General features: G+C 36.3%; 2 protein-coding genes across 2 annotated transcripts in view; one reads left to right on the top strand and one right to left on the bottom strand.

Moving 5' to 3' along the window:
• Positions 1–1,833, bottom strand: part of TDP1 (tyrosyl-DNA phosphodiesterase 1) — a 35,965-nt gene extending 34,132 nt beyond the window's left edge. Inside the window, exons 1-2 of the mRNA XM_042868334.1 lie at positions 1,716–1,833; positions 616–1,154 (exon numbers count right to left, since the gene is read on the bottom strand). Coding sequence (XP_042724268.1) covers positions 616–1,150 — 535 coding nt within the window. The 5' untranslated portion in view covers positions 1,151–1,154; positions 1,716–1,833. The remainder of the gene's footprint in view (positions 1–615; positions 1,155–1,715) is intronic.
• Positions 1,149–26,838, top strand: part of EFCAB11 (EF-hand calcium binding domain 11) — a 56,789-nt gene continuing 31,099 nt past the window's right edge. Inside the window, exons 1-6 of the mRNA XM_042863283.1 lie at positions 1,149–1,321; positions 1,694–1,913; positions 2,780–2,875; positions 6,478–6,523; positions 8,738–8,839; positions 10,127–10,217. Of these exons, the coding sequence (XP_042719217.1) occupies positions 1,149–1,321; positions 1,694–1,913; positions 2,780–2,875; positions 6,478–6,523; positions 8,738–8,839; positions 10,127–10,217 (728 nt within the window). The remainder of the gene's footprint in view (positions 1,322–1,693; positions 1,914–2,779; positions 2,876–6,477; positions 6,524–8,737; positions 8,840–10,126; positions 10,218–26,838) is intronic.

The following is a 26,838-nucleotide window of genomic DNA, read 5'->3' as shown; positions in this document are numbered from 1 at the left end:
CATTGCTGTAGGGGACACACAAGATTGAGGAACAGTTAGTTACCGGGTGAGTTGCATGACAAAAACAGATTGAGGATCCACACAAGGAACTACAGAAGTTTCCTACTTCATTTTACTATCTGTGCACAAATCACCTATTAATGATTGCTTTTGGGCTTGAGGGCTTGCAATGCAAGAGGCTTCTCTGAACGTAGAAATGGCTACAGATGCACACTGCTTTCTACCCTTATATAAAGTAAAATTAATTTCAGTCACCTGGCATTTCCAAACCACCAGTGTCATACACCACATCCTACTCCACCTCTGACTTACGCTCACTTTCAGTTGCACTGACACGTGACTGTGAGCTCAAGCCACAGAAACTCACAAGGCAGTACCGTGTACTACATCAAGTAACAGTGACTTACTGGGTCCAAACCACTTAGCAGCATAAAGACAAGCACAAACAAGAGGTAACAGAACCAGTTCCTACGATATTCATACCTGGAGTACAAAGCCTCATTTAAACCAAGGAATCTTTGCGTTAAAAAAACCCATAAACTAAAAATTAAGTGTCCACTTGCACACAAGACCCTCCCATCCAAAAGTCCACTTCTGCAAGAGCCACTTCCTCACCTTTTATGTGCAGGGCTCCAGAATTATAGCTCTGCTCAATTCCCCTAACTTTGGTGAGAAAAAACCCAAAGGGGTTCCCTCCACTCAGCAAATCCCAGGTATCTTGGGGTTCACCAGGTGCTTCATTATAGTCCTCTGCTTTCACATCCTTTGAATGTTCATCTTTGCAATGACTCCGAGGTTGCTCTCTGGGTGCATCGCACTTTTTCGGTGTTTCCTTGCTGGCGTGCTTCACCTGGTCTTCAGGCTCTTCATCGCTACTAGAAAGGCACCATCCCAAGCCCTCCTGGCCAGGCCTCTGCTTTTCTACAGGAGGTGTATGCGCAGCAGGTGTGTCAACGAACTTCAGCGGAGAAGCCTTCCTCTTGTGAGCAGCCCTCCTGGCCTCAGAGCAGGGGTACTGCGGCGCGCCCGCTTCACTGCGCGGGGCACACGGCAGCGAGGACGTCGAGGGCTTTTCGCTGTCAGAATTCTCTTCAGCGCTGTCCTCACTGCTAGACACAGTCCACCGCCCGTGGGCGCCTTCCTGAAGCATGTTGCTACAAACGAAGAGACCACACTGTTTCCCTTCCCAGCCTCCACTTGCCTCTTACAGTGACCTCCACCCCCCAGATCTGACACGGTCCTCACATACAAAACAATATGCAATAACAACAAAGCTGCTCCCAAGAAACAAAGAAACGCGGGCAACAGAAGCGGCTACCAAGTAGGAAGCAGCTGCACAGGGAAACCTGCACGTGAGAAACCAGCTCGAGCAAGGTCACGTGCAGCAAAGCACTCAGCAGGATTTGCATCACACAGCACTTCTCGCGCTGAACCCAGCGCTCAGAGGCGCAGCCCACACTGCTACTGAGAACGAGAGCTCGGAGCACACCCGCCACACCAACCACCGCCCGCCTTAACACCGCCCCCGAGGCGGGCAGAACCGCGGCCGGGCGGGGCCAGCAGCAGCAGCGCGCGGGAACCGCGGCCAGCTGAGGAGGTGCGAGGTGCCGCCCGGACCGCCGCGGTGGGACTCTAGCCGCCAGTCCCACCCCTCACGGCAGCAGCCATAGCGACATTACCGGCCGGTACCAAGACTCCCCAAGCCCACCGCTCACCCCAGCACCTCTTCGCGCCAGCCTGCGCCCGCCTCTTCCCGTTCCGGAAGGACGGCACCTTCCCCAAGCGCTCGGGCCGGGGACCGAGTTCAGGAGGAGGAGATGAGGGAGGCGGTGCCGCCTTCGCTCCGCCCCGCACAACGGCGCCGTTGCCGGGCAGCCGCCGCCATGGGTTCGCTGCGGGAGCGCTGCGCCAGGGTGCGTGACGGGGCTGCTGCGGGGTGCGGCGGTGTCCCTGGGAAACGTGGCGTGCGGAGCGGAGCCCTTCCCGCCCCTCCAAGGAGCTCGGGCAGCTCCCGTGTGCCTCTGGTAATTAGTGAAGCTGCCGCGCGTTACCTCACTGAGTTTATGCGAAATGCTGGCGTCGGACCCCGTGTTAACTCAGGGCAGGTGCGATATTTGCATAATGATTCTTTCAGCTCGGTGTTAATTACCGCAGCGGCAGCGCCCTGCTAATGAGGTAACTGCATGGCAGCTTCAAGGGGGGGTGTGGGAGGGAAACAGGTGTAAAATAAGTTAGAGCACGGGCGTCATCAAAGTGTGCTCTATCTAGCAGAGCGAAATGCCACAGCGTGGGGCTGTCGTGCCTCTCTGCTACGGGCTGTGGCTGCAGTTAAACAACTAAGTACCTGTTATCGTCCCGTGATAAAACAAGCAAGTGCAGCTAGAAAGCTAGCTGTGGCGCTTGCACTCGTTTCTGTCTCTTTGTGCTTTACTACAGTTTTGAGGCCATCTGGAAGGAGCAAACTCGGTGTATTTTGATTCTAGAAATCTGTATTGTATCTCCTAAGTTTGGGTGGGAGTGAGGGGAACCTTTTAGAAGAAGAAAAATATATTTTAAATAATAAAAAAGACCAAAACGGACTACTCTTAGTCCCTCAGCTACCTTAACGGTAGTTGAACACAGTTATTACAGAGGTGGGACTAAGCTTCAGTATGTATATTTTTTAATCATTTAGTTCGCTCACTAAGTGCTTGTTTTATTTTTCCCATAGCAGTTATTTTAAGTGAAAAATACTGCATCATATTTGTTGTTTTTAATGCAGATCGCTTTGTTTCTGCAGGTTTTTGAAGTGTGTGATGAAGGTAACAAAGGCTATTTGAACAGAGAGGACTTTGAAGTTGCTGTAGTAATGTTGTTTGGTTATAAGCTCTCAGAGGTATGTGTTTTTTCTTCTCTTAAATTCTGAATATCCAGCTTATATAGATGCCTTGCTGTTAAGAATGCTATTTACTAAATGATCTGTGCTAACTGGGGTAGATTGGTCTAGAACTGGTGAACATAAACACCTACAGATTTTTGAAGTATTTTTTTTATCTAGGGAGATTATTTCAAAAGAATGTGATCAAACTTTTCTTGCTGAGAAGTTATTCTGTACACCCTGATGAGCAGAAGTATGCATTGTGTTTCATATCTGTGTGTGACATATGAAAAAAGCGATATATTGGACTTGTTATTGATCAATATTCTAATGAATTCAATGAATTTTAAAGCTTTATGCAATTTCAGAAATTACATTCCTATTCTAGTAAGGTAAGTCATCTCAAAAGCAATATAAAGAATACACACAAAATTCAAAATGTCTGTGAGATTTTTCTCATAGTGTGACAGCACAAACTGGAGCGATATGTTATACTGTAAATCTAGTACAGAAATTATGATTCACCTTTCTTCTGCAGTTTGAGCAGTCTTCTTCCCCAGGGACCACTTGTGAATAATTTTATACTTTTTTCTTTCTTTCATACGAATTTTCAGAAAATAGCCTAAGACAATCATAGACAACTTTTTGTATATAATCAAATAATGTAAAAATCATATAAATATTTTATTTAACTTTGAAAGGAGTAATCTGTTACATTTCAGTTATGAACAAATGTTTCCCTCATGAACTAGAGTCAGATCTAAAAATAATGTAGGTTACTAAAGTGAATCTTAACTGCTGACTTAATCTGCAAATTCTCAGTTTCCCCTTAGCTGTCTTCCTGTTTAAAAACTTGCTGTTTTTTTTTTTTACATTCCCTGAATGTTGTGGGATTTTTTGTTTTGGTTTGTTTTTTTTTTGCCAAGGCATTCAAACAAGAGCAGTTTCTGTGCATAAGTCACTGTTGGTTCCTTTTTGGGAAGAGAGTAGAAGAGGAGGACTCCTAGGAAGAAGGGAGATGTAGGTTTAGTCCTTTCTTCCTGGAAGGGAGCCATGTCATACCTGTTGTGTCTCTAGACAGTGCTGTGAACACCTGGCCACAGATTATTCTATCTGTGCAGCTGCACAAAAATTAATTGAAAACATTTGTTCCAGGAGTTATTCTGTTCTCTGATGATTTTGCTGTTTCCTTAAGTGGTCACAATTCTAGCAGCTGCTGCCCTTTATACAGCAATCACTTACTAAGATGAAATACTAAAAGCCCTGTGTAGACAGATACTTCTTTTCATGGCTCTCTCTAACATACATTAACTGTGGCTTATGTCACAGCCATCCCTTTTGCTTTTTCTTGGTGGTTAGGCATTGTAAGTGATCTCTTCAATGTTTTAGTGTGTTTTTGGTTGCTTTTATATAGTTTCAAAAAACATAATGCTTTTGGTACGCCAGGTAGGGACTAAACATAGAAGGTGTGGACCTAAAAATTGTTTGGTATCCAGCTCTTGAGCGTATTATTGTGCATTTTTCCATGTTGTCAAAATTATTGAAATAAAGGATTACAATAAAAATACTTGTATTTTTTTGGAGTCACTAAAAATAATGACACTTAGAGTACTTCTAACAGCTTTACAAGAAACTGGCAACAGTGGGTGTATGTTACTTAAGTTATGGCAAAACCTTTTACTCAACTACCCAGCATGCTAACCTAATTTTTATTTCAGTAGGAGTGGTGGTTATCTAGCATCATCAACTGTAATCAATTGGTTGACTGCACTTTCAGTAATTTGTTGCTGTCTATTTTTGGTCATGTTTTCATTTATTCCATAAATTAAAAGTTATGCTGACTTTCCCCACAAGATGTCACCAATGAACTCTACTGAAGGAAGTAGACCCTAAAAAATTGAATCTCATTCCTACTTACTTTTTTTCTAAATAATTTGTTGAAGTTTAACAGAACTCTTATTTACACATTGTTATTGTGTGTTTATTCAAAGAGATTCCAAACTTTTTGCTCTCAAAATTAGACCTTCTGAGACAGGTAGCTATGAATACATGAAAATGTATTCCCCTAGAATATTTCAACTGATCTAAAGCACTGTCATATTTCAACACTCATTCATAGTTAAATGCACGTTCAGACACTTTCAAATGAAAAGGTACTGCAGGAATAATTGTCATGAGAACATTTTGTTTTCTCAGCTGAAGTTTCATTCCTGGTACTACATGTTACACTTAGGTCTAAACAGGAGCATTCTCCACTTTGCCTAGGTGTTCAGCGGCCAAGAGGCATCCAGTCCTTTCCCTGACCTAACTCCATCCCTTCACATCAGGACACCTGTGGCTCAGCATCTGCTGCTGATCAAGATGCCAACAGCAGGGCACCTTAGCATCTGGAGTATGGAAGAGCAGTCTGAGCTCAGAGCTGCTTACAAATTCCAGCTGCTCTTTGGCACATCTTATTAAAGCATTCTAAAAAGAACTCTCTCATCTATTTGCCCAACTCAGTCTGAAAAAAGCTTTGCAGGCCAAATGGGACATGTAGACTTAGGTTAACTGGTCACAGCATGTTTGGCACGTCTGTTCTCCAGAGTAGGCTGTACTCAGATTGCAGTAAAAGCTGCCAGCACCTTATCTCTTCCTGTGTGAAATGTTTCAGTGTTGCCAGTATGTGCAGTCTTGTATTCTAATAGCATAGTTGGAAGAGGATGCATTCATGGACACTCGGTCATGCTAAAAAGCAATACAAATACAGCCCAAAAGACACCACTCATATTTTTTTTTTTTTTAGATATACACACCCTTTTCTTTCCTTAAATTTTTCAAAGACCTTTGCCAGTAACTATTTTGTCAGCTCCAAATACTATTCTAGAAAGTCAGTATCCTCGTATTTATCAGGTCATTTAGCTTTTTGACTTTGTGCTGTTAGTGAATCTTGGCAACACACTAATGAGAATTTTGGTAACATGCTAATCAACATCTGTCATTCCTTTCTTTCTATCAGAAAAATAGTGAGATAAGATCCTATTGAAAGACACTAAAGGATTTATATAATAAGAAAAATGAAAGAGGAATGAATTGGTTTCAGGATAAGTTTTCAAGCTGAATGATGCAAAGTTTTGGGTTTTTTTTTTTCATTTACTGCTTTAGTCTGATTTACCAAATGAATTTGATCAAAAATAGTTTTTAGGAAATACTTCAATCTGAATGCTGAATCGGAAAATTATTTCCTTGTTTACAGGAAAAAAATGTCGGAGGCTGACTCTCCAGAAATTTATTTTGCACATTACATCCTTTTTGTGTAGTTGAACTCTGGTCTGCATAAACTTAACCATGCCTGTTAAATTCTATTTTGTTTAAGGTTAGGATCTTGATGAGGATTTTGTTAGGTTCATGTGTGCTTTTAGTTTACTTACCAAGGAAGAGCGTGTTTCTCTAAAATTAAAATCAAATCTTTGCTTGCTTAAATAGCACAGGTTAGGTTACTGTAGTATAATATGTACTATTATGAGATCAGTATTTAGTGAAGACACATATTATTGACATAACATTGATATTTGGACCTCATACAGAGTTCAGATTGAGCACTTCTGTAGAAAACCACTGTTCTGTCTCCTCTGTTCCAGGTGGAGGTGGATTCAATAATGTCTTCTGTGAGACCAGAAAATTCAGGTAATATGCAAACATCAATCAATCAATGATCTCTACTCCTTTTTCATTCATTAACTTATAAATAAATAAAATCTGAAGCCTGATCTCTAAAGTGTTTTGAGAAACTTGATGCAGATTAATGATAAATGAGCTGATCATAACTATTAAAGAGGATTATAGGATTTCATTGAGTTTTGGCATATTTCTAGTGCTTTTATGATAAATTTAGCTTGGAATTCACGTTTGAACTTTTTCTTGCTTCTCAGAGTAGCATTTCTTAATATTATACAGATCAGTGATAGAGAAAAGTAATTAGAAAATGTTGGTGTTCAAGCTGATAAGTGTTGAGAAAGATTTTCATTAAAAATGTTTTTTCTTTTGATACCACTTCACTGTTCATTTGGGCAAATACACGAGTCTTACAGCACGGTTCAATAAATATATCTGTCTGTAGCAACACCCACTTACCTAGTTCTACTTGTTTTTGTTTTGTTTTTCCTCTTGTCCTCGACCTTATCAGTGGTGCCAGTACCACTGTTTCTGGGGCTGTGCGGTGAATTGTAGTAGAGAACTGATTCATGTGAAAAATAAAAATGTCAAAAATTTGGGTGTTTTTGTCATTAAGTTCCCCTTTCTCATTTGCCATATAATCCCACTTGTATCAATGCATTTGAAGGGTGTTGTAAAGGCTATCTGTTTATTCTAACTGTGATGTCAAAGCCTATATTCATTAAGCCTTATCCTTAAGAAGATTTTGCTTCCCCCCTCCCTCCTAAGATAAAGTCTGTGTGAAAATTAGTGAACGAATATATGGAGGTAGACTATGGATCTGTCAATATCTAGATGCTTTGTGTATTTTTTTTTTAAGGTGACCTTTTTGTGTTGAGATACTTTTGCAACCCATTCAGTAGCTCATAGATTGCCAACTCTCACGATCAATGAAGAGGCGGCTCTCTATTGTAGGAGTCATTCCATAAAATGAAGAATGTATACTATAATTTTCTGGGCTCATACGTTCCTCTGAAATACCCTGAAAGAGAAAAATAAATAGATGGAAATCCTATATTGCTTTTTATGGTTTCATTTTCCTGTTTATCCAATTGAATGGAAAGCTGTTCATGCGGACAAGTTCAGTATGTTTTGGCAACCTCTGTTATTAAATAAATTGTGGACATAAAGAGCCTAGCACTTGAAATCAACATGTCTTTGTAATTCTGGAAATTGAGACTATAATAGTTCTTAATGTATGATTTTTCAAGAAGTAAGGAAAGAAACACCAGAAATCTGTAAGCTTGGAGTTTAAGATTTGAATTGAGACAGCAGGTGGAGCTGAAGGAGCTGCCCCTTTGAATCACTGCAGGAAGAATAGAAGGTGAATGAATCAAAAGAAAGAGAAGTGCAGAGCTTTTGTTACGTTATTTGATAAACATTCACACCAGATACTGCCACCTTTTTAAGAAAATTCAGCTGTTAAAAAGGAGCATAAGGCATATTTTTAACAGTCTTTCTCATGCTTTCTGAATTGATATGTGCTCTCTTTGCCAGAATAAAATGTGTCGGCCGAAATTTTTCTGTCAGAAATTTTGCATGTTTCATGAGAAGGCCTAAGGTTGTGGGGGTGTATTTTTGTTTCTTAATATTATGGTTTTATTTGATTTTATAATAAATGCTCAGTTAAAACAGGACTTGCAAACGAGATGTGGATTTTATTTCATTTTTCTATTCATTAAAAAGATAAGATAAATATACAGGTAAATTCATTGGATTAATCACCAATTCATATTTAATCTTAATTTTATTGTGAATCTCACAGGAATCTGTATCTGATTATTTCAGAGTTCCGTCCCTGCTGGGAATTATGCCAGATACATTGTTTATGCAGCATCTATGGATCTTTATCCTTGGCATGAAAGTTCTATTGACTTAGAAATGTCCACATTTCATTCCAATGCAAAGGAAGATGAGATAACAGATAACTTAGAAGGAAAAATAGAAATAAATTGATGCATTATTTTCAAGTATAGAAAATACATGAGAAAATTTAAAAGATAGTGAAATGTTTGCATGAGCAAACTTTGAAGACCTTTTTTTCCTTTTTTTGTTTGGTTTTTTTTTTTGCACTTTATATATAATCCAAATGATTCCTAATTATTAGACAGTCATACAAGTTTTTAAGGAGGAAAATAAAACAGTTCTTTTTTCAGGAAGATTTATCTGAACTTCCAATTTTTCTAGGTATATTATTTGAAAAGTTTTTAAATCTCATGAGTGCAAAGAAATCTGCACAACTGTGTAGTGATGAAACAAGAGAAATATTCACAGCTTTTGACATGCAAGGTAAGTTTCTTCTCCTAAATAAATATTTTGAGTGTTAATTCTTAAACAATAAGGTAAAGCAGAACACCTGAAGGAAATAAGAGATTAAGATGCCCTGAGATGATGCCCTCAGATGCCCTGTCCCTGGAGACTTTTAAGGTAAGGCTGGATCAGGCCCTGACAACATGGTCTGTCTGTGGTGTCCCTTTTTATTGCAGGGGAGTTGGACTAGATGGCCTTTAAAGGTCCATTCCAACTCCAGTGACTTCATCATTTTTTGTTACTTCTAGTCATGTGTCTCCACGCACTTATTCCTGCCACATATTTTAGAGATTTCTGTCTTTGGTGGCTGTAGATATTTCTTTTACATCTTCATAGTAGATGAAGGAATGGAAACCAAAGTAATGTGAATTTTCTCATGTACTTTTTGTGAAGTTGATGTAGTGATTCTTTCTTGCTGGAAAACAAAGAGTAAAACAAGGACTATCTCCCGCCACCGTGCTGGAAAAATTCATCAAGAACCTCTCTTTAAATAGACATTGGGACAATCTTTTTTGATTTCTTCCTGACCTGAGATAGGACTAAGGCCCTTGAAATGAGTGAAAGTGAAACATATGGTAGATCAGATGTTGGGATGATCAGATAAGCATCCACTGCAGCTTTTTGCTCTGAACTAAAAGTAGCTTTTGAAGTGTTATTTTTAGTGAGTTATTTCAAAGGACTTAACTGTTTCAAGCACTGAGCTTTTGTTTGTCTTGCTATTTGCTGCACGCCATCTGTGATAGCCTGGCTTGAAATGCTTTATTTTCTCGCTGGCTCTGGAAGTGAATTCATAGCCTAAGTGATCAATTGATATCACACTGGTATGTTTCAGGATCTTCAATAGTATTAAACAAAGTTTTTTTTTATGGAAGAAAGTTTTTCTGATATATAATGCTTATAATGGCTAAGGTGTCAATGAAGATGACAGATTTGGAATGTAATTTCACGTATTTTAGAAAATATGTTTTCAAAATCTCACAAGTCTGAAATTTTCAATTTAAAATGCCTACTTTTAAAATGAAAAAATTTAAATGAGACAGTTGTGGATGTTAGACTATTAAATAGAGGTCACAGTGGTGCAAAGGAGCTGTCAGGATATATATATGCTCACTCCATATAACCATAGCCATTCTAAAATATTTTGCAAATAAAATAACTTAGTGTTTAATCATCTCAGAACTGTGAATAGCCCTATACAAACATAATTGTATGAGTAAGTTTTATAAACCTGTGTTCTTTTTCTCTTGTCTAATTGTGATTTAAAAGATAGAGGATTCTTGACTTTTGAAGACTTTAAGAAAACCTTCAATTCTGTTCTTCCAAAATTATCTGAAAGAATCATAATTGAAGCCTTCAGGTAAGACTAGTAGAGAAATCCTTATTCAGTCTGGATAGCAGTCTTTTCTTTGTATATTTCGGTTAATTGAAATGATTATATTCTATTGTACAATTGAAGATATGAGCTTCAGCACGTTATTGTGTTAATGCCTTTAATAGTGAATGCAATATATATGAACAATATGCATGTAAATAATATGGGCAACACAAATATAGTAGAAAAATACATAAAATACATATAAGGCAATAATATTAAATACAAAAAGTAAACTGTTGACTGAACTGTTTCTCAGGAAGCCTGTTATTATTTACTCTTAAATATTCCTCCTGTAATCACAAAATCTTCATTCGTGAGCTTTAGAATTAAAATTAGTGCACTAGTGGGATCTTTCATAAGGTGAAATTTGCCTGCGGAGTGAGAGGATTAAATTTTGAGAGTGATTTATGGATCATTAAAAAAAAAAATCAATTTCATTTAGCAGCTGTAAGTAAATATTACTTCAAAACTATTTTGGAAAACAGTGTGTTCCAAGCAATAAAACTTTCTTTTTTTTGTGAAATGAATGACTTGTTTGGAAGTAGCTCAGCCATTGAAAGAGGTCCTTCAGTTTTGGAGGCATGGCATTAGGTACCTTTTTTTTTTTTTTTAAACTTACTCATGTATATCTGTTACTTTGTGTGCAGTTTTCAAGTATATGTTTGCATGATGAATGTTACCCTTTGTTTGAAAAAAACATTAAGAACCTATATAGTCAACTGCAGTGCTTGGAAATTCATCACTTTGTGAGGGCTGAATGATTTATTTCATTTGGTAGGGTGCATATAAACAAGTATCTTCATATTACTCATTAATAACAAAAACAAAGTCATATCGCATCATATAATAAGGAATGAGATTGTAGGCAGTTCAAGCCTGAACTTTATAAGCATGCAATAGATTAAGTGAAAATAATCTCTAAGGGACGAGGTATATTTTCTTGAAAACCAAGTGTTTCTGCTATCACTTTTTGGTACACTGCCAAGAAATGAATAGGCTTGAGTGCCTACTTTTATGAAGGCCCTAATAACCAATATTTCTGTGAAATGATTAGAAACTTTCTTGAATATTAAGGCTCTTTATGTAAGAAATTTAAATGTAGTTATTGTTAATGCTGTCATGTTTAATATATTCTTTTCTTTATTTCTCTTATGTGAAGAATTGTCAAATAAATTCAGACATAGCTTCATATTGCAATATAGCTTTGAATATAGCTGTTTATTTATAGAACTTTCACTTTAATGGGCATGCTGTCTACAAGGCATGTTAGCTACTGTTCCATGTATTATTTTCCCATACTTTAAATGAAATGAAACTTTATAAATTAAGTCTGTGTCATAAGGGTTTAAAGGAGACGGGAAAGAAGTTAAAGACGTGTAGTACTTACTTCTCCCCTTACCATACAGAGCAGGGAATTAACTTCTCCTAGGGTGTGATTCTCAACATATACTTTTTCATAAAAATGAAAGCAGGGGTATTTTAGCTGTGCAAGACTCAGGGACGGGAGAACATCAGTAGCACTTGGTACTAAAGAAGAACCACCCCACTGAAGTTGTTCAGGTCAAGTAAATTTGATTTATAGATATCCAAAATGCTCATAATGAGAAATCCATACATCTTATACTGATTTTAACGAGTGTAAAGCTTGAAAATGAAATGCTTGTATTTATCATTCATGTACATTCATGAATACTAAAGCAGTCTTAAAACTTCTTTATATAATATAATAAAGAGCTAAAGAATAATGGATTATTTTCCTATCTTACCTGTTTAACCGTTAATTTGAAATCTTGTTATGGCTAAAAGGAGACCAGATATATAAAGCAAATTCTGTTGTTAATAAATTGAAATCTTAGCAGTCTAGTCAAAGAAAAATTACTGATATAAATCCAAAGCTTACATAAAAATAAAATACAGAATACTGTATTAAAGAGAAGTCTCAATAATAAAGTTAAATACATCGCACACCCTTTGCAATGTCTACTCCTTTCTGGTGTTATTCCAAGTCTTTCACTACCCCTCTCATGTCCTGTTGTGACAGGTTCCAGGTGGGCAGGGTTGGGTGAATTGCCATTATCCTGTCTTGAGGAGTTTGGAATTCATGTGGATGAATTCTTTTCTCTTGCTCTTATCATCCAGTCATTTCAACACGTCTACTGACATACTTTATGCATTTCCCTTCTCTTCATTTGTCTGCAAACCCATGTTGTATTCAAATTTATTACATGTGGCACATATTATGTTTTAGATACTTGTTCTTTGCTCTCTTTATCCGTAGTGCTGGATTTGTACAGTCCTCTGACTGCATTTCTCTGACTCTTGGTGAGTTGTTTGTAATCATGGTCCTCCAGTGTTAGCCTCTGCCCTGCATCTTAACGTTCCATGCTGTGCTCTTCTGCTGTGAGTAATGTGTCTTCTTATGGAAGGTCTCTGCTGTGAAGCTGGGTTGATATTTCTCTACACCATTATCGTAAACTTATGAATATTTAATTTTACATAGTTTTAAATAGACTGAAGTAGCAAGAATTTATGTTTGTGCTGTATAAACACAAGAACAACAAATTAGGTATACTATCCTGACCCTTAAAAGAACTGATGTTAGAGACAAAGCAAGTAGAAAGCTTCAAGCAGGGCAGGCAAACTCGGACAATGTCAGAAGAGTTTCAGTTTTCAGGCTTTGTGAACTCAATACATGAGTTTGTGACCTGTTATGTGCTGTATTTATTAGAATGCTGGGCTATGAAACACAGTTAATGCCTCTGCTTTACTTTAACGGTGTATAATGTTAAAAGATGTAGTGAATTAGTATGACTTAGTAATCGAGCTTCAGGTTGGGATGTTAAGTGCTCTATTTTATAAAATACAAAAGATACTTCAATTCAGTAGTGTTTCTAAATACAGTAAGTGGCCTTGGTTGTTGGTGTTTTTTTTTTTTTAACTGGAATGGGAATAGGCAAAATATATTTTCATCTCTTACTGTAAAATAATATTTAATATAGGCATTCTTTCTCCTGATGGATTGTTTTCTTACAAATTTCAGTAGTATACTGCAATTGTTGCTGAAGTTTTACAAAATGTAGGTGAAATTCAGTTTATCTCGATTTTATTAACTGACTGTAATCTTGCATCAATTTTAAATTAACAGTGGTGTCATGTTTCTTGGTTTTGAGCTGATACTGCATTTCTATGGACTTAATTCTTGCGTGCCCAGTATTCACTTCATTAAAGTGCCATTGTGCAGTGAAAGCTCAACATTCTTTGTTGAGCTGCAGAAGTACCTGCGAAGGTAAATGATGTGGTGATATGGGATGATATGTTCTTTCATAGTGGGGCTCTTTTTGATGCTTAACAGAGAAAATAATTTCTTTATAATAACACTGTTGTTGTGCATTTAGCAGTGTTGATATGAAATGTGACACATCCTTTGAAGTAATAATTTGTGTTAAATTACTGCCTGCAAGTGAGCATGTCTTTAAAAGTAGATTCAAATTCTAGAAAACATATTTAAGTAATGTGAGTATGAATTAGAATTATACAATATTATTAATTGAAACTGGTAAGAAAATATTCGTCTTAGCTTTATCATCTGTTTAGAGAAAATAGGTGTTTGCATGGTAAATCCTGACTATGATAATGGAAATAGTAACAGAAAAGAGCTGAAAACCAATTGCATGTGAATGTGAGTGCGTCTCTAAAAGATGAAAAATGTCCTAAAGCCCAAAAATGGGCAGAAAAGTCTCATTCAGTTTTTAAAGCTAACAAGCATAAATCAGATCTAAAGGAAGAAATGAAGGCATTCGTGATCAACGTTTTACACTGCTGTATTCTTAGATTGATAGGATGACTGACACTGGGGGTATACTAGTATTCTTATATGCATTGGTACTTTCCATACAACAAAATGACCTAATTGTTGTGTTTTTCTTTCATGTAATTATCTAATAATGAAAAAAATAACCTGGTTTTCAGAGCAACCCCATGGAGGAAATCTTATGCTCTTTTATGCAAGTTTGATTTATAGACACATACTGCAGAGCACAGTGAATATGAAACATTCATTTTCCTATGGCTAGTTGCCATGGAAACATAGTACACAGTACAATGTCATTCCAGCTCTGGTGGTGCCTGCAGTAGTTTATTCCTTTGTTGTTCTTGTTTCTTAAGCAACTGTCTTGCAGCCTTTCATATTATCACACATCACCTATACGCGTCTTTTTTCTTTACCTCTTGAGAGCCATCTCTACTAGAAAGGAAATTTTTTGGTCTACCCATGCATATCTGTATGCAGACTTCTTTTTTTTCAATTCATTGGTAAAAAGCTTGTTCCATACCCACTACTAATTAACAGTTGCTTTAGAACTTGTAAAAAAAGATGGTAAGCTAGATTGAAGATCGAGGTGTAAAAGGCCTGACTTTGCATCTTCATAGTCTTTTATCGGGGAGTGGAGTTAAGACGACTTTTCTATAATCAGTATGTGATTCCAGGAAGACATGAAGTAAGAGTAAGCCAGCATATTCTTGCCTGTCCTTTGTTGGTACTTGTGGAGTGAAGGCAATTCAACAGCTGTCATAAAGAGCAGAATCTGAAACGGAAAAAATAATCAGAAGATGTCTTGTATCTGATTCAGAAGAACAGAGCTTAACGGATAAGACCTAATATTTATAACAGCACAGCTGTAGTGTGTGTTTGTGTGCAGAAATTCCACTTCATAAGTAACTAGTAGAAAGAAAGGAAATGCTCATCTCAGGAGGGAGAGTTACTTTATACAAAGCAATTCATTTAATTATTTCTCTCAAGAATTTTTCTTGGACTATATTCAATATGCATGTCTACATTACAGAGTTTCTCCTTAACAGGATGCAAAAGTCTGCTTTTCCAAAACTATATTTCTGAGTGGGCTAACTAAAGCAGAAGTGACCCTAAAAGTTGATATGTACTTTGGGTAATTATTAATGTTTTCCGATTTGTATCCCTCTCTACAAACATCTGAAAAAATAGTTCTGTAATGCTAGTTGAACCTGGCCAGCAGCTAAGCACCCACTCCATGGTTCAAGTGCTCCCCTGGCAGTGGGATGGGACAGAGAATTAGAGGAGCAAAACTGAAAAAGCTTGTTGGTTGAGATAGACATTTTAACGAGTGAAACAAAGCTGTGTCTGCAAGCAGAGCAAAATAAGGCATTAATTCACTGCTTTCTACCAGCAGGCATATTGAAAGTAGGGCCTCAGCGTACCACGTGGCACAGAATATCCCTTTGGTCATTGTCAGTCAGCTGTGTCCTCTCCCAGCTTCTTGCCCACCTCCAGACTTCACACAAGGCAGGCAGAGTGGGGGAAAAAGGAAGTCTGGCTGCTGTACAAGCACTGCTCAGCAGTTACATTCATGGGATTGCAACTTATTAAAATGTACTAATACCACAGTGAGTGCTTAGCTGGTCATATCCTCAGGACTCTGTTTTTAGACAGTTTCTTTCAGACAGGATAAAGCTGTGACATATAATTAAAAATATTAAAGTATGTCAGCTATAAAATAGACCAAATTCACAATGTGAAAGACTTTTTTATGAATAACAACTGAGATAATAGGTATCTTTTGCCTCACCTGCTAACGCACCTCAACTGTGAAACAGTTTTTAGCAGTAGCTTGTATTTATTCAATTTGCTGATTATTTTTAATTGCATTGGATGATAGAAACCCTCAAAAAGACTGACCCTTCCAAACTCATTTCAGATAAACTACTGAATCACCATTAGATTAGAGAAATTCTTGTTAATTTTCAAGCACTTCTAGCCTATAGGCAAAAATGTTCCTTCAGCTCTGAGTGCGCTTTTTATTAAATGTAGATTTTTCTCCAGAGTTAAGAATAAAAGATTTTTACCAAAATAAATGGCATTTTTTATTTGAAGTATGCTGACAGACTGAAAAACAGGTGTTTTTTTTTTCTTTTTAACTTTAACCAATAGTAGGTAATGAAAGCAACAACAGATTTGCAAGAAAGTGTTTGCAAAGTCTAGGGTCCCTTTATGGTAGAAAAAACTGTGACAGAATTCTGCAGCATGAAAATGCTGCAGTGTCAAAATGTTAGCTAGTTTTCTTTGGCTTTAGATGTTCTTTTTCTTGCTGCATTTTGAGAAAGCTAATCAACATCAGAATTGCTGCATAGCTGAAAAGTTTTTGTGTAGTTACATGATGACAGAACTTAATAGCAAGAAATACCTGAAGTCAGTGCTTGTTTTTGATGTAACAGGCCGAGTTATATTTTGATTTAGTAAATGCTAACATGTTAATTGATGATGCTTACAATATATTAAATAATTGCAGTGTGACTCTTTATTTAATCTTCACTATTGTGTTTAAATTTACAATAAAATTAATATTTTAATAATTAATTACTATTAAATAATTAAACACTATTAATTTAATATTGATAAAAACAAAATAGCATTGAAATAACTCTTAGCAATCCCTGTATTTCTAAATTTGGCTAGGTTGTAATAGTCTTCATGATCAAGCTTGGTAAGAAGTTGTGATTTTTTTTAAACTAATTTCTTATAAAGCTTCTATTATAATGCATGTCCTCTCACTGATACCTTTTGAGCCTACAGGCTGGTTTCAGCAAAATATCAAAGCTGAGATCAAAGAAATAATAGGATTTTTCCAAATTTCATAAAAATAGAGGAACAAAGAGGAAGAGAGAGATGCTACAGGTGCCCCCAATAAAGCAGAGGGCCATTACATGAGCTATTGAATCTTAAGAAACAGCAGAGCAAACATGGAAGGAAGACCCTATAAAACCTAACTGCGGAGAAGATTTAAACAAAGATTCCACAATAGACTCTGAAGTCAGTCAATCATAAGATGCAAATTATGGGAGATCGGGCATTATTGTTTCTACCATTCACAGAATTATTTGTTTATGCAGATTCATTTCGATTGTATTTGGTTTTTGTATCATTTCCCTCATGAGTTTGAAAAATATTATGCTCTAAATAGTGACTAAATTTAAGGTGGTTTCTTGATGTTTAAAATTTATCCACTGAGTTTTTTCAACTTATGTATAAAGTAAGATTGATTAAAACTGATTATCACCTTTTACTTACGGAATCCTAGAAAAAAGATTATAGATAACGCTAAACCTGTGCTCTGTCTTGTGTTTTGGTGGATTAATAATGTTACAGAAAATGATTCTTCATAACTGAAAATGATTCAATCAGTAAAAAGGCCCCAGCATAGCACAAGAATGTACCATGGTATAGAGTAATATATACCAGCTTGTATGGGAACTGCTGAATCATGGCCTGAACCTCTGATTGATCACCTGAGGTGAGCCGTGAGTCAGCCACAGGAGCACAGCTGAAGGCAATTCACCTGTGCTGCCAGAAGCGGTGGAGCCTGGTGCCACCTCTCCTAGACCCATTTAGCTGGCTACCAGTGGGGAAGGATCTCTTCTGGAGATCCACTCTGCTGGAGTTTTGTAGGTGAGCCCAGGGTAGGGGTAAGCTTTCTATCTATTCTCTTTTGTTATCATAATCTGCTTTGCCTAACTCTCTTGTTTATTTTGTAATCATAACATCTTAATATTCATTGATTATACACAGTTGCTTCAGGGGAAATTGTCTGAATCTGGGGGGAAAAAACTTCACTGTGAGGAGTTATGTCTATAATAAGTTCCACAGAAGTTAGTAGAATCTCCTTTCCTCCAACACTGGAAATATTCAATGGTCAGCTTCGCAGGGCCACGGATACCTTCATCTAAGGCCCTACTTTCAAAATTATGTTGGACCACATGGTTTTATGCTTCTAAGATTTCTATTACAACACAACAAACTCAGAAGTCATAGTAGCACTTGAGAGACTGAGTTAAGCACTAGGGTCACATTCTGAGTATACAGTACTCTGAATACTGTTTTTTTCACAGAGATTTTGTAAGCAAAATTTTTACTGAACAAATGTAATACATGAAATAATAGATTCCAAAACCTGAGTTCTCTTCATCTTAAATAAATGAGGTCTCTTTTTCTAGGTGACAAAAATATTTCAAGCATCTAACACCCCACAGTCTTAAGAACTATGGCATGCATTGTTGCATGGAGATGTGAAACTGATTATCTTTATGGTTTGGGGAATGATCGTAAGACTCAGAAATGTGTTCACCTGTTGTAGAGCACAAACTGAAATGGTAGAGTTGGATTACTGCTGTTGTGTAGCTCAGTAGTTGGCATCAAGCCTGAGTACATGTTGGGTAAAATGTGTCCTGTGCTAAACAGATAATGATAGTGGGTTTTTTTCTACCAGGAAACACTCATCTCATGTGACTGTCTGGTGATTGAATATAGCTAAGACAATGCTTGAGAGCGCTTCACTGATTTTTGCTGCAGATAAAAATTCATTGATAATTTGAATTAACAAATGTTGTTAGCTTTATCACCAGTTCTTCTAATGATCTCTTTCTGTGTTTTTGAGGTCTTTATGCCTTTCCTAACTTTTTCACTTACAAATACGGTGCATCTAAATATAAGAATGAGCATATGTGGCTTTCACGCAAAACTTCAGTGTCATTGCCAGTGAGCTGGTACTCCATAAAAGCTTTATTCAATTCATTGGTTCAGTGGAGTCATGAGGGTTCGGTTTCCTCCCACTGAGAACAGTTTTTAGATATTCCCAATGAAATGATAGTCAGTTACAAGCCTTTGTTAATAATCATCCTTGAATACATCCTCACAGTGCTTACCTGCCACATAACCTGGAGAAACATATCCTCTTGTGATTTTTGCTTGAAAAGAGCTTTTTGTGAAAAGGCCTTCGTTGCCCCATTTCCTTCTCTCAAATCTGATCAGAAATTGCAACTTACGTTTTCTCAATGCTGTGTTTCTGTTCTGTAGCAGTAATACAGAAGGTAATGGATTCACACTAAATTCTTTTCCTTTGCAAAAAAAGTGACTTTTTTATTCTATTGGTAACTAATTCATAGAATACTAAGTCCTATAATTTCTAATCTTTCATTCCATCTCACCCTATCCTTATTATTTCACTGCTTTTTTCCCCTATTTTTCTTTTTTTGTCTATGTTGATTATTAAGAAGATATAGGGGGGAAAAAATGATGTTATTGGTTAAAGTGCTTTGTAATTACTATTTTGAACACAATGATGACCACTGTAATAGGCAAGGAGATGGGGGAGGTAGACGTCTATTTGTCAAATATTCTATTCTTATTCTCATGTTTCCTTAGAATGACAATCTTTTTCTCTAGGAATTTTCTCATACTGCTTAGGAGCTTTTCACTAATATAGGCTACAGTTTTCCATATAAAACTCACAGATGCATTTCAACTATGAACTATCCCAATCCAGGTTCCGAACCTTTGAATTGTACAACTGTAATTTTAACCTTCGCATTGAATGCAGACTCTTCTAACTGAATTATTTTAGGTGTTTTCACAGCCTAGCTAAGGCTATTGAATTTTAGAGTTTCCAAATCTGTCATAATGTGATGCGTCATCTCAGTAACCTGATGTGACATCTTTTCATTATTATGTATGGCTGGATTCAGCCTGACAGTTACTAACAAGAAAAAAATGAGCACAAACTCCTTTTGTCAAAATATGATGTACCATCAATGCACTATGTCCTGTGTTAGGTCTACCTGGCATGGCATAATCTCTCTACCTTGATATGGGAAATACCATACCAATACCATGGTAACACCCTGTATGAGTTTTACCAGAGAATTCAATCTACTCCCAATCCTTACATATGCTTAGTGAATATTGAACTTTGAAAAATACTTCTGACAGTTTAGAAAATGCTTCTTCCTAATTCAGGATTTTTTTTCTCCAAGTCAATAATCTTGTGCCAGTAGGCTTTAGAGCCTTGAAGCACACATTCCTGATCCAGGTTGTTGGTGGCTCAGAGGAGGGATTTCCTCCCGTTTTCCTTGCACAATTCAAGGTCTCTTCTGACAATCACCAACTCTTTGTATTTAATTAGGGTGCTATTCTTTTCCCTTGTGAAATCTTATATACCAGTTAAATTGCTGTGTTTACAAAATTTGATTAAATGTTTAGATCTTAAAGGAAGTATAAATTAATTGGTTTGGAAACTGAAAACCAATTTCAGTAAGACTAAAATTTTGCAGGGCTATATTTCAATTACTTGATTCAATTACTTGATTCAGTTACTTGATTGACAACCTACTGAAAGTCTGTTGTCAGAATTAAGTAGGTAGAAGGCATCAAAGTATGTGTTCAACAACGTATTGCTTACGAAGTGAGGTTCATATTTCTTATATTTCAAAAGCTTATGGGAACAAATTCAAGTCTTCCTCACTGGGTAAACACATCACTCCGTGATGTCAAATAGGCTGCAGAAATGGGTAAAGAGATTATTTCAATCCTTCTTGAAGTCTTACTTTCCAGGTGAGTTATGAGTTTGCTGAAAGTAAGCCATGAATGAAGCCAAAGAATGCAGTTTTATCTTGTGTTGGGGTTTTATTTTATCTTTTCAAATAGTCCTAGTCACCTGGTGCTATGCCTGCTGTGTTCTATGTGCATGTCTAGTTATAAACTTCTAGTGTTGTTAACATCTTTTGAATCAAAGAATTTTAGGAAATGAGTAAATGAAGAATGCTTGTTCTCTTGATTGATAGTTTTCATTAATCTCATCTGCTATTGCTGACAGTGTCTCTTGATTCTTCTAATAAATAGAAGCTGTTTGTCTCTCATATCTAAATAGTAGACTTGACAGAAGGTTCTCTTCTTTTTATGCCTCTTTACCTACTGTTATTTTCCCCATGAGTAACACAAACATGGTACATGCAGCACAGTGCCAAATGCAATGTTGGTTCTTTACCTATGGAAGCAAACATAAATACTTAATGGCAGTCTTCTATTTATACATAAACATACATAACATACTGTGACTGGAATTTTTCAGCATGACTGCTATTCCAGTAGAAGAACCTAATAAATTGTTTCTTACAATAATTCTATATTGGTAAATCAATAATTCTGGGGGGAAAAAAACGAACAAACAAAAAGCCAGAAACATTATAGAATAATTAAAAAGGCATTTCAAAATTCTATTTGGAAGAATTTTATCAACTATTTCCTCTATTTCTTATGGTTTCTTGTGTCAGAATGTTAATAAATTCTTTAAGATAACTTTTTCATCCAGACAAACTGTGCTTCAAAAATGCAGTCTGATCTGGGGCCATCTAGTGGAAAAGGTCAATAAGGAGTCACTGATGCATTTAATTAACAAGACTGTAGTTAACTAACTTGTTCTCCTGCCTTCGCCTAGGTATTGTTCTTCTTTTTCCTGTAGATTGATTTTTAGTTAATGTGTATTATACTTATTTTCACATGCATATATAGCACAGCTGCTGTTGTACAGGCTCATTTCTCAATTGTTCATGCTTTAAATCCTGGCTGTTCTGACTGGAAGCTTTTCATAGACAGCCCCTTCTGGGAGTCAAGTTCTTTGCATTTGCACATGTCCTTCATTTAGAGGAAAGTAAACAATGATCATGCCTCACATATACACATAAAGATATCAGAACTGGGTAGAGTTCTTAGTGACTAGCTTCTAATGCCAAGTCACTGGTGTTCAGAAATCACAGATTTCCCTAACCAGTGTTGGTAGTTAGAATATAAGTATGGAAAATGTTCTCCATATAGGTTTTAAAAAATTGAATACTTTTGTTTTATTTGTTGCTGACCATAAAGATACAGATTCTGTGATCTGGTTGCCTTGTTTGCAAGGCTGGTGCTGCCTGTGGCTCCTGATGGTGTAGGACTTTGGCTTTTTTTCTGCAGGGCCTGCTTTGCAGGCAGCAGCAGTGAAGGAATGTACATATGTAAATGATTATAGATAAATATATTTTTAATTAAAAAGACAGCAAAATTTACACCTGCACTTTATAAATAAGTGCCAGAAGCTTGATATGTAAATGAGATGGGGAAAGTAGAATGCTTTACTTTAAACCAAGTTTGACATTAAATATTTACTGAAAAATTTGGGGAATGGAGAGCAATTGATCTAACACTGGAATAGAATGAATCGTGCTGATGGTATGATGAATGGCGTTATATACTAAAGAAAGTGTTAGCAGAAATGGTTATGTTGCTACAACTCAATCTTTCCTCCCTTCTTCTGTGCCCCTTTTAAACAGATGGGGTTTGGTAAAGGTCTAAGAAAGAAGCAAGGTTTTTGGAGTCAACAGGAAAACTACATAGAAATAAAGCTCCTTCAGTGCTCAAACATACTTTTGGCTGAAGAGGGCACTCTGTTGCACAGTTCAATTCAAAGTTAATCAAAGGCCTTTTGAAGGGCCTATATGTATGCTAGCAAGTAGAATAAATATTTAATAACAAGAATTTTTGAAGCAAATTGCAAAATACTGCCTACTCTGGAGTCTGCAGACATGTTGATTCCTCATTCCATATTGTGACTTCTGACCAATGCTACCTCTGTTTTTTATTTCTTCGTATACTGTTTTGGTTACAATTAATAGCTTCAATTGATTGTGATGTATACTGCCTCTTAGCCAAACAAAGAGGAGACTGTGCAAGAAAAAGGAAGAGGTTGAGGGGTATGGAGATTGGAAGTGTTGTAAAAAGAAAAATTGCTGGAGAATCTGGCTGTTGTGATAGATACAGGAAATTTATAGAGGGCTAGAATGCATAATTTCTCTGTACATTAAGTGTCTTGTTTCTTCTCCAAGAGTTTTGTTTTTCAAAGGGAAAAAATTGCTTTGATGCTAATAGTATCTATTAGCAAGACTAAATTCTCTGGGTTCTGTTAGCCACTTCTTAGCCTGCCATAACCTTGTGGGGTTTTTTGGGTATTCCACGACTGGAAACATGACAGATGGTTGAATTGCTTTTATATTCTGTATTCATTTATAACCAAGATGTTGATTTTTTTAATATGAGTTCTTACAAGTAGACACCTGTAATGTCCATATATACTCTTAAAAATCTTTCAGAAAAAAAGTTCAGTAAAGTCAACCTGTTGGCTATTCTGTATAGCTTTCAAGAAACAGTTACAGGATCAAAGCTTTCCATTCCTAATCCTTGGTTTAATTGGTTTATCAAAGATACTCTGCTTTTTAAGTCCCGTGTTAGCTTCTTCTTCACAACTGTATCTAACTTACACTTTATTTATCTCCAGGACCCTGTCATGTTTATGAAAACAGGAGAAACTTAGATTAACTTATGTGGTCTTTTGCCCTTCTAGTAGGTCCATTCCTGGTAGCCTTTATCCTATTTTTGATTTCATACCTCTGCATAAGTTATTAATGCCTTTCTTTTTTATTATGCAATGATTTCTTTATCAACTGTTTTCAATTTTTGTAGTGATAAAAGTGAGAAATCATTCTATATTGGCTGTTTGGGAATTATATTAAGAATTGTACAGGTATTTTTAGTCAACTTGCTCTTAACAAGCATAAAAGAATGTGGAAACCAGTAAAATTGAGTGGGATAAAGTATTGAAAAAGAATGACACAAATAGGAAGTAGAATGTGTTAAAAGATAAATGAATGTATGTCTTAATGTTATGCATGTTGCTTAGCGACTAGCAGTAAAAATGTGGATGAACAAGTAAGTACAAAAAGTAATTAAAGGAAAGAGGCATGTGCATGACATGGTACAGTATAATAACTGGGAATGCAAAAAAAAAAAGATGAAAAAGCAAAGATGGAGAAAGAACAGATTTAAAGAATGTTAGGATAAATATTAAAGTTCCTTTATTGTCTGGTGACTTTTTTTCCCCACAACAATAGCTGAAAAAAAAAATAGGCAGCAACTTTATCTGTTAGTGCCCTAATATAAATTTCCATAAGGAAACAAGATTTTCCCAATGTGAATACTGTAAAGAAAAATGTGGGGAAAAAAGACAACTAAAATATAAATAATAAAACTTATGTACGATGTAGAATTAACATAAATTTTTAATTATTTCAAATGAGCATCTGAAATAGTACCATTCTCTTTCAGCCAGAATCCTGTTTGCCCAAAGATTCTACTTCTGACTCAGTTCTCAAAAGTGTGTTGTTATTGCTTTTAAGGGTTAATTTCCCAGTGCTTAGATAAGATTCCGTGTAGTACAGTTTTGCACTTGTGACTTCAAATATGATTTTGAATTTTTTCCTCTGGACTAATGATTTAGAAAGCTATGCTATAGGTGCCTAACACACAGATCACTGAATATATTTATAATGATTGTCTTGTATGAGTAGTGAAACGATCTCTGATTTTTATACATGCCAAATGTTGTTGCACACTCTTCTGTGAATTGTGCTGTTTGTGCCTCAGTTTCCTCGTGACAAAATGGTATTCCTCAGCAGCCACACTGAGTGCTTCCGTATCGTAATTATTAATGCTTTTACAAAGTTTACTATTTGTATATAATGAATTGCTGCAAAATACTGCATTATATGTCTGTTATTACATGAGGTTGGTAGAGCCCTGGAACGGGCTGCCCAGGGAGATTGTGGAGTCTTATTCTCTGGAGATATTCAGAACTCACCTAGACATTGTCCTGTGCAACCTCGTATTGGGAATCTGTATTTAGCAGGGGATTGGACTAGATGATATCCCAAAGTCCCATCCAATCCCTGTGATGCTGGTATTCTCTGAATTTTATTCTTATGAAGTACCTAATGAGTTATTTAAAAAAATACGCAACTAAGCAGAAGAAATCAGTCTGAATTAAGTTCTGTCCTGTTGCTCAGCTGTAGTTTTATAAATTTGTTATGACTGATAATTGAACAATGACTTGAATCAAAGGTATGGCATAACAAGGTGCTGAAATCTAAAGTTTATAGGAAGGACTCTGATGTACTCTTCTGGAAATTTGCACCAAGAAATAGAGAATAATTTGGAATCTCAAGAATCTTGAGATGCAATATTCCCTAATCCCAGCAGGATTTTAGAACATCATTAGCATGCTCCAATTCCTCATACAAGGATAAGTTGTTGATGTATTTAAATATATATGTATACATATTTTGTTAAGAAGCTGTAAATTCAAACTAATCATAATTTATTTGAATGCTATTAGCTTCACTTGATTTAAAACCTGTAAAACTATGTTTATCAAATCTATTATAAAAGAATATTATGGCTGCAGAATCAAAGGTGCACGTGCTGTGTGGTTGTGTTTGAGACGCTTTGAGATCATATGTTTTGTAACAGACTTTAGTTATGCAATCACACATTGCTCTCCTTTCTGTTTTCAAGGAAGAATTCCTGTTTCATGGCTTCATTCAGAATCATCAAGTGAAACCGATTAATGTGCATCTGTTCAGTAGTTGTTTTATCCTTATTTTGAGTGTGAGGCTTTATTCCTTGTTCAGTCCATTCTGTATACAAAGTATACTGTCGGCAAAATCAATGTGTGATTAATCAAGCTGTAAGCTGTTTTCATGTTACAATGTCTTTGAGTCTTACCCCACCAATAAGTATTGGGATTTCCAGACTAATAGGCTGTGAAAAGTATGTCTTCCATAAAAACAACAAACCAACTATGACAGAAACTTGGTGACAAGCAAAAGGTATGCAGGTTAACATGTATTTTTGAAGATATATAATAGGTGTATATTCAAGTATAAATTTGCAGGAAAATCCCATTGTTAACTCGGGAAGCCATATAAAATCTTCATCACAGGTTGCATGTGGAGTTTATTTACTTGATAGGTTCTAGTTCTGGTTCCAGTGGTGTTTGCCTTTACCTCACTGTCTGTCTCGACCTTAGCAGGGTCATGATGAGCAGCAATATACAGTTCTCTAGAGTACTGACATATAGGAAATTCTCTGGATATTTAGAATGTAACATATTTAAGTGTGAAGATGATATTTATTTAAGCAAAACAGTTTTATATAAAACTTAGTTATACAATTTTGTATTACTAATGCTGAAACAAAAATCTGCTTTATCTAAAACCAGTGATAAGCAGTGTATTACTATACCAAGCTGAGTTGGCCACTATTCTTTAAGAACTCTATGTAAAAACGAATGCCCTCCTAAAAACAATGAAGAAATCAATCTACTGCTGTTTGCCAGAATACAATACTACCTAAAACCAAAAGAAAACTTTGTTAGTAGTAATACTGCTTGCTTTCTTTCCTCAGTTTTCATATTGTTTGCATAGCTATTGGTGATTTCTCGTGTGTGATAACGTCAATTCCTGCAATCCTGTTTGTAAATGCCTACAAAAATCTTTGCTATCCCTTTATACATGAAACACCAATTCTGTAAGCCTATCAAGAACAGGCCAGCAATGCTAAGGTTTTTCTTCTTTTCTACAGTAGAAGCAAAAGAGTAAAAAAAAAAAAAAACAACAAAAAAAAAACCAACCAACCCCCCCAAAATAAACAAATTGGAGAAGGTCTGGGACCTTCTGGTCACAATCACTAATTGATGGAGAGAAAGGAAACATTTAAATTTTATTCAGTGTGTATCAGTATTCTAACAAGAATGTGAACATATAATTCTTCAAGACTTCTGCAAGGGGCCAAAAATAAGTGTCTTTGCTCTGTTACTACTTCTGCTTGGTCCTCTTGAAGATGTGGTATCAGTGTCAATTTCCTTCACATTTTATA

Source organism: Lagopus leucura, unplaced genomic scaffold (genome assembly GCF_019238085.1).
Source record: "Lagopus leucura isolate 7727_CA_CO unplaced genomic scaffold, USGS_WTPT01 Super-Scaffold_1, whole genome shotgun sequence".
NCBI classification, from domain to species: Eukaryota; Metazoa; Chordata; class Aves; order Galliformes; family Phasianidae; genus Lagopus; species Lagopus leucura.
The sequence above is the reverse complement of the archived record's forward strand: the minus strand, read 5'-3'. Positions and strand labels throughout refer to the sequence as shown.